General features: G+C 36.8%; 1 protein-coding gene across 1 annotated transcript in view; it reads right to left on the bottom strand.

The window, feature by feature from the left end:
• Positions 1–507: 507 nt before the first annotated feature.
• LOC128986492 (junctional adhesion molecule 2A-like) overlaps positions 508–9,681 on the bottom strand; it is a 56,699-nt gene continuing 47,525 nt past the window's right edge. Inside the window, exon 8 of the mRNA XM_054406894.1 lies at positions 508–1,762. Coding sequence (XP_054262869.1) covers positions 1,629–1,762 — 134 coding nt within the window. The 3' untranslated portion in view covers positions 508–1,628. The remainder of the gene's footprint in view (positions 1,763–9,681) is intronic.

Here is a 9,681-nt window from a genome sequence, read left to right as displayed (position 1 = left end):
GGCCAAGGACTAAGTCCTGGTTAGGCGCTCACAAAGTTTGTGTAAGAAGTACCTTGAAAACGCCGTACGTCGACTTGGTGTGGCAAAACGTCAGAACTGAGAACTTGTGTCTAGTATTTATTTTTATTTTTGTATTTTAAATGCGTGTTTGTGAGTGTTCAATTAATTGTAGTGACATTTGACAAAGAACTAAGTTCTCCTGTTTTCATAAAGGTGAGTGACGCCTGAAATTATCTTTTCAAATGAGGTTGACTTGGTAAAAGATGTGGTACATCAGACTGAAATCAGTACCGATAATTTACATCACTATACTCCGTCTTGGGCTTAATTGAAGCCGTATTAAAGTAACCTGTATTAGCAAAATACTGTAAATCAAACTCCTTAGATTTCTTGATATCACATTGGAGCAAACAACTTAAAACAAATATTTCAATGAAAAGACAAAATTCAATTTAGATTTGGTTATAAAGAGGTTATAAACATAGAAAATACCAATCAACACTTATTTAATTGACATATAATGCACTGATCTTTTCATTCCATGATTTAATGTGCTAAAAAGTATTGTTCATATTAGTAAAAAGTTAACAAAACTATTATAGTGGCACTTACAGATATTTCATCATCATAAAAATCCATTAAAAATTCCATCCTATATCATATTTTCTTGATTGAGTGCTTAATGTCATCTGAAGGACTACTATTCATTACATACAAGATACTGATATTGTCACACTTATATTAATACACTGCTCAAGTTATATAGTGGTAAATAAATAGTAGTAAATTTTTTTACATGCATCGGTTACAATCATAAATATCAGTCTTATTTCATTCTCACATACATTTCAATGTAGTAAACATACATCACACAAAGTCATTCAGAATACTTCATAGTTCAAAATTCCCCTGTTTCCTATAAGTTTACCAATAATACTGCAAAGTAATACACATTTTGCCATTAATTAACTAGAAAGCTTTTGGCCTTTGTTTGCTTCAAATGCTTTTAAAATATTACATTATTATTTAATTTTTAAACTTTGAATATCTTTTTGGCTCAAAATAGTATTTTATTACACTCAATGTTATTACCATAAAATTCAAATATTTTGAATTCAATAAGCTACATTCAACATTCAATGACAACAATTTTCGATCGGGTTAGTTTTTACACACATAGAACACATTGAAATGACCCTTAGCTCACAATGTACACAAGCAGCAGTGCCGGATTTAGGGTACTTGCAGCCTTAAGCCAAATTAATCTGACCCCTACTCCTTAGGTGGACTTCCCTTGCAACCGCGGTGAAATCTTGAACATCTTCGACAATCATCATCATCGCTGTCCGCACCGTGTCCAATTATTAATCTTTGAAAATAAAACTTTTGAAGAAAATAGTTTTTGTACAAAACACTGCGGCTCAGTTGCCCTTTTGCAGTTGGCTATTACACTTTCACTTGTGGCGCAGTTGGCATGATGGTAAATCCGGCACTGAACACAAGTCAATTTTTTTACTGGAAAAATAGCTGGCAAAGCAATATTTACTAATGTTAACATCAACGACGTTTTCATCTAACAGTCTTTACTCTACACATCACAGGTACAACAAAATCATAAGAATCAAGTCTTATGTCAGCGTAAAACTGTATTGGAACATGCGAATTGTCCAAGAGATAGAGTTGAGGAGTTGCCATAAGACAAAAGGGGTGAGAATGCATCCACTAGAAGACTGGAATACAGTCACTCTTGTAGGTTCATGTTCTGAAAAAAATTCAAAACAGGTTTAAATTGAACACTGCTTCAATTGCACCAAAAAAAACAAAAAAAAAACAGTGTTTGTTTTTGTGTTGTGAATATTTGACACATAACTTGTTAAAAGTAAGTATTTCCATCATCGTCACTTGTGACACAATGTAGTCTAAGAATGTTTTACCCCTCATAAAAAATATGTTTAATATTACGTAATAACTATTGGTACAGTGAAATTTTTTTCAAAAATGAAATCAATTTTTCCAGTAAATTTAAAACACCACATTAATACTTTTGTTATTGTTGCCTTTGTTCTTGGGTAGGTTAGATGTTTGTGCCGCCCTATGCATCTCCCCAGCTTGTGTGGCATCTTTAGGATGTCTTCTGAAGCTGTCTTCTTATCACTAACATTATAGTATATATATTTACAAGTCACTAGTATCGTGTTAGGGTCGATCCAATAATGCGACGACGGACACAGTGATGTCATGGTGGGAGATCATTCTTCCTCCGTTTCATTTCATGGTCTGGGGGTGTTGGATGGTTGAGGGTAGTTTGGACTTTACTGGTTTACAGTCAGACGGGTGTATTTTGATCTCTGTAGTGTTGCCATGTTGTTGCTGTGTTCCCAATTTTGAACCTGGAAATGTCCTCTTGCTGTGTGTCTGTTGTCACATTGTTCGATCAATACTGTCGCGATACTAGTGACAGCACATTTATAAATATTTTTGATAATAGACTAAAAAGTGTGTGGTAAGAAGACATCTTAAGAAGACCCTTTGAAGATGACTTACAAGCTGGTGGAATGCATGTGACACAAACATCTTACCTATTCAAGAACACAGGGAGCAACATTAAAAGTAATCTAATAAAATTCAAGTTTTTGAAACTGGGGTGGCAAAAAATATATAAAGAACCACATTTTCTCCTGTTTATCACAGTAAAGAAAAGGTATAGTTTTGTGTGCTATTCTGGGTGAATGCAAAAACTACATAACTGACTAGGCTAAAACTGCATACAAGAAATATGAACCAGACCTAGCAAGTAAACTGCATTATTGGTCCATGTGAGAGCTGCGCCAAATTAGCATTTTACTCTATTATAATACAATTCACTCATACTACAATTTGCTCACAGCAAAATGCCCTGAGCTCACAGCTCAGTAGACTAAGTAGGATAAAAGAGATATTTTTAAGTAGGTAGTAAAACTGGTTTTTGGTTTCTTTTAGGGGCGGTTCACGAGCTCGGGACTATCGTAGTCCGAGCCCAGAATCCGGAAATAACCGGTATTTGGGCCGCGACTTAAAACATCGGGTTCACGAGCTCGAGACTATATAAGCCGCGGACCAAACTGATAGGCGGCACACAATTAGTGCAGGGATAAAACCCGGTTTTAAAAGTTGGGTTCACGAGTCCAATTACAGGTAGTCCCGGCTCTGATCATTAGTCCCGGTGGGTTCACGAGTCAAGTCCGAGCCCAAATGAGATGGTTCGGGCCCAAAAGAACAATGGTGTTTGGTCTCCAACTCAGACCTGGTAGGAGGCAGGTTTAAGGTGACATTATGCCGGTTTTATCTAATTAGCTCCTTTATTTTTATTATTTGTCAAAAACTAATGTTTAAATATGATTCCTCATTAAATTTCGAACAATTTCATTACCCACAACACCATATTAAAAAAATTTGTAAAAATGGTAAAAAGGCTCATAAAACATGAAAAAATCATCAAACAACTTAAAATGACAGATAAATTATGCACGTAACAAAGTAGTATCATAACAAAGATATTTTACTGATAAACCCCATGTTATTACAATTTTAACGGCAAAATTATGCGTAGAATATAAATATAACTAATCAGCCACAGTTAAACCATCGTATTCTAACATAATTATCAGAAATAGTTTTTTGCCGTGGGAAACATCAAGCAAACCGTCAGTCGTTGAGTACGGTTCGCGGTGATATCACCGTCTTGTGTTGTACGTTGTACTCACTGGTCGCCGTGTGTATTAAATATGTGTTGTAGCCTATATGTTGAATTTAATATTAGTTGAATTTGTAGCAGCTGATTATTACTATTGTTTATGTTTGTGGTTGCTATGTTGTGAATCATTCTAAAAGTCAATACATATTAGTTTTACCATAGATAAAACCATAGATAAAACATACTCCCTTAGTAGATTTCTCATCCTAATGGAACAGCTGAAGACAATTTTATTGTTAGTTCTGTACGGTTTTCTGCAGATGTCGTGTTTTGTTTACAATTTGTTTCCCGTTAATACAGTCATTTAAAACCTCGTTTAACCAAATAATACGATCTAATCATAAACAATAAATTGTCCCCTAGTTATTTAACCAAACAGTAAAGCACAAATCAAGAAATTAACCCTAAAATAATAGAAACTAAATTTCGTCTAGTGTCGCGCCCAGTGTGGCGTACATGAACTAGACATGAAAAACGAGCTTCAAAATTTACAATGGGATGAGAAGTCTACTTGTGTTGGTTAGTCTATGATAAAACATACTCCCTTAGTAGATTTCTCATCCTAATGGAACAGCTGAAGACAATTTTATTGTTAGTTCTGTACGGTTTATGTAGAGGCTGTGTTTTGTTTACAATTTGTTTCCCGTTAATACATACATTTAAAACCTCGTTTAACCAAATAATACGATATAACCATAAACAATAAATTGTCCCCTAGTTATTTAACCAAACAGTAAAGCACAAATCAAGAAATTAACCCTAAAATAATAGAAACAAAATTTCGTCGACAATAGCGCCTAGTGTGGCGTACATGAACTAGACATGAAAAACGAGCTTCAAAATTTACAATGGGATGAGAAGTCTATTTGTGTTGGTTAGTCTATGGTTTTACTGAAGTCTTTACAATTATTATTTCTTAAATAGTTAACAATATGAAATATCTATACTGTATTATGTTAACAATTATGTACCATCACTCCACTACCTCGCATAGGACCAGCTCGTTATCATGACTAAAACCCTTGTATGACTTGATGAATTTAAAGATATATTAAAATGTTCCGAAGATGCCGTCAATGAGTCATTTGAGGCGTTCACTCCAAGGCATGGATTTCCCGGCAACAAAATCCTGTGGTTAATGGTGATGTACAATGATTAATAAAATAATATAATTAGTATTTTAGAGGATTTATTGTCTGGACAAAAGGTACAAGATCAAAAGAAAGAAAAAGGTAAACAAGAAAAGTAAATATTAGTTAACAATAATTGCTAACATGTGTTTTAAGTTCAAATCAATTGAATACTGACAGATGGTTAGGTACAGCCACATACTCCCCTCCCAGTGACAGCGCTAAGTTTCATGTGAGGTATTTGGAAGAGAACCTCACAACACGTCCCGAGCGGGTTTTTCGTTCAGGGACAAGTCCAGAAGGTCCAGGTTGGGCTGAAGGCTGTTGAGTCTTGATGTTTCTAGGTCTCGTTGGTGGTGAGTCTGTTTCAGGTTGTTTCACCAGTTCATTATCTGACTCCATTGTTTTATCCATCTGAGACTGTGTAGGTTGAAGATGATTTTGAAGAATAAATGCTGGTTTCAGCCGATCAATAGAAACGGTATCTTCACCCCGTGGCAATAATATGTTAAAATACTTGTCACCTCTTGAAACAACTTTGAAAGGCCCTTCGTATGTTGGTTGAAGAGGCTTTCTTATTGCGTCATGACGAATAAAGACATGAGATGAGGTCATGAGATCAGGATGGATGAAAATAGATCGTTTGTGATGATGGCGAAATGGTACAGGACGAATTGATTTGACATGGTCTTGAAGTCGAGCAAGTAGTTTAGGGATGTCATTCGGCAGCTTGGAGTCTTCAAAGAAATCAACAGGGAGGGTGATTGGTTCTCCGTAGACGAGCTGTGCAGGTGAAACTCCTATTTCTGGTATTATGTTTGAATGAAGTCCAAGCAGAACTGATGGAAGTTTGGAAACCCAGTCTGCTGTTAGTTGTGCTTTGAGAGCCGATTTTAAGGAGCGATGCCACCTTTCAATAGCTCCATTTGCAGCAGGATGGTAAGCTGTAGTTTTTATGTGATTTATGCCAAGCATGGCTGTCAATGATGAAAACAATTCACAATCAAACTGCCTTCCCCTATCAGTAGTAATAAAACGAGGAACACCGAAGCGAGATATCCATGAGTGCAAAATAGTGGAAGAAACTTCTTCTGCGGTGATGCATGAGATTGGTATCGCTTCAGTCCATCTTGAAAACCTATCGATGATGGTTAACAGGTACTGATATCCTCTTGAAGGAGGTAAGGGTCCAACAATATCAACATTCAAATGAGAGAATCGTTTTTCGGCAGTAGGGTAGGCACCGAGTTCACTAGAAGTGTGCCGCCATGTTTTACAGCGTTGGCAAGGAATACAAGTTTTGGCCCACAATGAAACATCACGTTTCAGCGAAGGCCAGCAGAATCTCTCTTGAAGTAGTTTGACTGATGCGGCAATTCCAGGGTGAGATAGATTATGAATGGAGTCATAGAGAGGTCTTCGGTAGGCATGAGGGATGAAAGGTCGTAGAGTTCCAGTCGAAGAATCGCAAATCAATTGAAGTCCATTATCAAGAATCATAGTTTTGAATGTAAATGATGATAAGTTGGATTGTTGGATGTGTTTGAGTTCATTACATACTTCTTGAGCATGAGCGATGTCTGTAAGTGATACAGTTGATGACAGTTCAATTTCTGTAATCCTAGAGCATGCATCTGCAGAAAAATTTTGTTTTCCGGGAATGTAATGGATATCAGTAGTGAATTGACTAATGTAGTCAAGATGTCTTTGCTGCCTAGGGGTCGCCTTTTCAGGGCGCTGTTCAAATGCGTAGCTGAGAGGCTTGTGATCCGTCAGAATAGTAAAGTGACGGCCTTCTAGGTAATGTTTGAAGTACTTGACTGCTTCATATGCTGCCAGAAGTTCACGGTCATAAGTGTTCTGTTGAGTTTTAGTGAGGATTTTAGAAAAGAAACCTATTGGTTCTGGAGTATTTCCTCTCATTTGCTGGACAGAAGCCCCGATCGCGAAATTTGAAGCGTCAACTGAGAGGATGATGGGAAGATTGCTGGAAGGATGGTAAATCAGAGTAGCATTAGCCAGTTCTGTTTTCAACCTGTTGAAAGACTCTTTGGCGCTATCGTTCCATTGTATTTTGCTTTTGTCCTTTCGTTTGGGCGATGAACAAAGGTCGTACAGGGTCTTTTGTGTTGTTGCTGAGTTTGGTAGTGATCTCCTATAGAAGTTAACGATTCCTAAAAATCGTCTCAGTTGATCAACTGTGTCAGGAAGAGGATAGTTTAGTATCGTTTGAACACGTTCAGGTAATGGAAATATTCCACTTTTGTTGATTCGATAGCCAAGGAATGAAATCTCTGAGACAGAAAACTCACATTTTGATGCGTTAATGCAGAGGCCGTGTTTGGATAGACATTCAAAAAGAAGGCGAACATGTTGCTCGTGTTCCTGTTCAGACTCAGAAGCAATTAAGATGTCATCCAGATACGAATATGCAAACGTAAGGTCTCGTAAAATGGTGAATGAAGCGTTGGAAGGTTTGACCTGCGTTCTTTAATCCAAATGGCATGCGTAAAAACTCAAACAAACCAAAAGGAGTAATAACAGCTGTTTTAGGTACGTCATCTGGATGAACAGGAATGTGGTGGTAGGCTTTGACAAGATCTATTTTAGAAAATATTGTCTTGCCTTCAAGCTGTGAGTTGAAGTCTTGTACATTAGGTATCGGATACTTATCCGGAACGGTAATGTAGTTAAGAGCTCGGTAGTCACCGCATGGTCTCCAGGTGCCGTCCTTCTTTGGTACCATGTGCAACGGACTTGACCAAGAACTCTTAGAAGGTCTACAGATACCTGAATCAATCATTTTCTGAAACTCTAATTTAGCCTGAGAGAGTTTGTCAGGAGCTAACCGTCTGGCTTTAGAGGTAACAGGTGGTCCATTGGTACTGATTGTATGGAAGAATTCAATGTCTGGTGTTTTATGTCCAGGTATGTCTTTCAGTAATTCAGGAAATTCATGTAATAGGTGTGAGTATTTACTATTTGGGTCAATCAGATAAATCTCAGAAGATACTGACGGTGATGGTGTTGAGCCACATTGAAAGAGGTTCGTTTTGTTGTCTATTAACTTTTTATTTTTGATGTCAATTAAAAGGCCGAATTCTGCTAGGAAGTCTGCACCAATTATTGGTTGTTGGACGTCTGCAATAGTGAAAGGCCAACAAAATGATCTGCAGAGACCTAGGTCAAGTTGTAAAAGTTTCTCGCCAAACGTGGGGATATTTGAACCATTAGCTGCATAAAGTAATTTGGCAGATGGTTTTGGCTTTTGTTTGCTATGTGCAGGTAACACAGAAATGTCAGCACCTGAATCAACAAGAAATTTTGTATTAGTCAGCCGATCGTAAACAAAAAGACGGCGAGGTTGATGTTTTGCGCTATCTCCCGCCGAATCAAGATAGTGCTGAGTTAGTTTTCCGAATTTTTGGACGGGGAAGAATGGTAGTTGCATGGAGTTGTGCATCTTGTAGCGTTTTTACCGAAGTTTCTATGGTACCAGCAGACAGATTTATTACGTTGAGGAGTTGTGTCACGGTTCTGATATTGGTAAAGTCAAGAACCAGATTTCGAACGGGAGCGTAAAGATGAAATTTGGTTGGTTAGTTCGGTGATTTGGTTTTCTAGGCGAGATAATCTATCAGGTTGTGAGCTTGTTGATGTTTCACCTTTCAAGGAATACATGTGCTGAGAATGAGTGGGAGAGTACTCCATGATTTTATCAGCCATGGTTGCTAGATTGTCTAGAGAGTCGGAGCTAGATGCTAATATTGAGCTGATCTGAGGGGGAAGACGTTTAAAAAATAATGTTTTTAGGAAATCGTCTTTAACTTGGGAACCTGCAAGAGTACGCATTTCTCTAAGAAACTGAGAAGGTTTTTTCGAACCAATTTCTAGTTCGTCAACCAGTTTAGTGAATTTTCTGCTCTCTGATTCTTCGAATTCAGAGATCAGGCGATTACAAAGGTCTTGATAAGGTGTTTGGCTAAGTGGTTTCTCTAAAAGATCTGAAAGCAATTCGGCAACATCGGTATCAAGATTTCCAAGAATGTGGTAATATTTTGTTCGTTCTTGAGTGATATTTTTTACAATGAATTGTGCCTCAACTTGACGTAACCAGACCTTGACATTTTTCCTCCAAAAGGGTGGAATTTTGACTGTTAATTTCGAGAGATTATTTGAATTGGTTGGTAAATTGGGATCAGTGACATTTTCTTCAGTGCCTGACATTTTTAGGTCTAAACTAACCTGGTTTTGTTCTGACTGACGAAAGTTGAGGTTTCTTGGAGATGCTGTCCTGTCTTGAAGGATTTACTTTTATGTTGCTTCAATTATAACGTCGTTGGTCACCAGTGTGGTTAATGATGATGTACAATGATTAATAAAATAATATAATTAGTATTTTAGAGGATTTATTGTCTGGACAAAAGGTACAAGATCAAAAGAAAGAAAAAGGTAAACAAGAAAAGTAAATATTAGTTAACAATAATTGCTAACATGTGTTTTAAGTTCAAATCAATTGAATACTGACAGATGGTTAGGTACAGCCACAATCCATTACCGTATTCTAAATTGAAAAAAAATATTAGTTGCACTAATATTTTTGGCTGATGGCACTTTTCATCGAGAAAAACTGGTGATTTATTGGATGTTAGTAAAGCTTGAATGAAAGCTATTTTTTTTTTTTTTTTTTTTTTTTGTAATGAAAGCAGAACAAATCAAATTTTCAGTTCAAAACTATGCCCAAAGAAAAAAAAAACAATGTTTTCCTAAATACAAACGTAAATTAAAGACGTTTTTGTAAATTAAAAACCATAGCTG

Source organism: Macrosteles quadrilineatus, unplaced genomic scaffold (assembly GCF_028750875.1).
Source record: "Macrosteles quadrilineatus isolate MER2022 unplaced genomic scaffold, UCM_ALF_1.0 Scaffold_2__2_contigs__length_208266976, whole genome shotgun sequence".
Classification (NCBI taxonomy): domain Eukaryota; kingdom Metazoa; phylum Arthropoda; class Insecta; order Hemiptera; family Cicadellidae; genus Macrosteles; species Macrosteles quadrilineatus.
The sequence above is the reverse complement of the archived record's forward strand: the minus strand, read 5'-3'. Positions and strand labels throughout refer to the sequence as shown.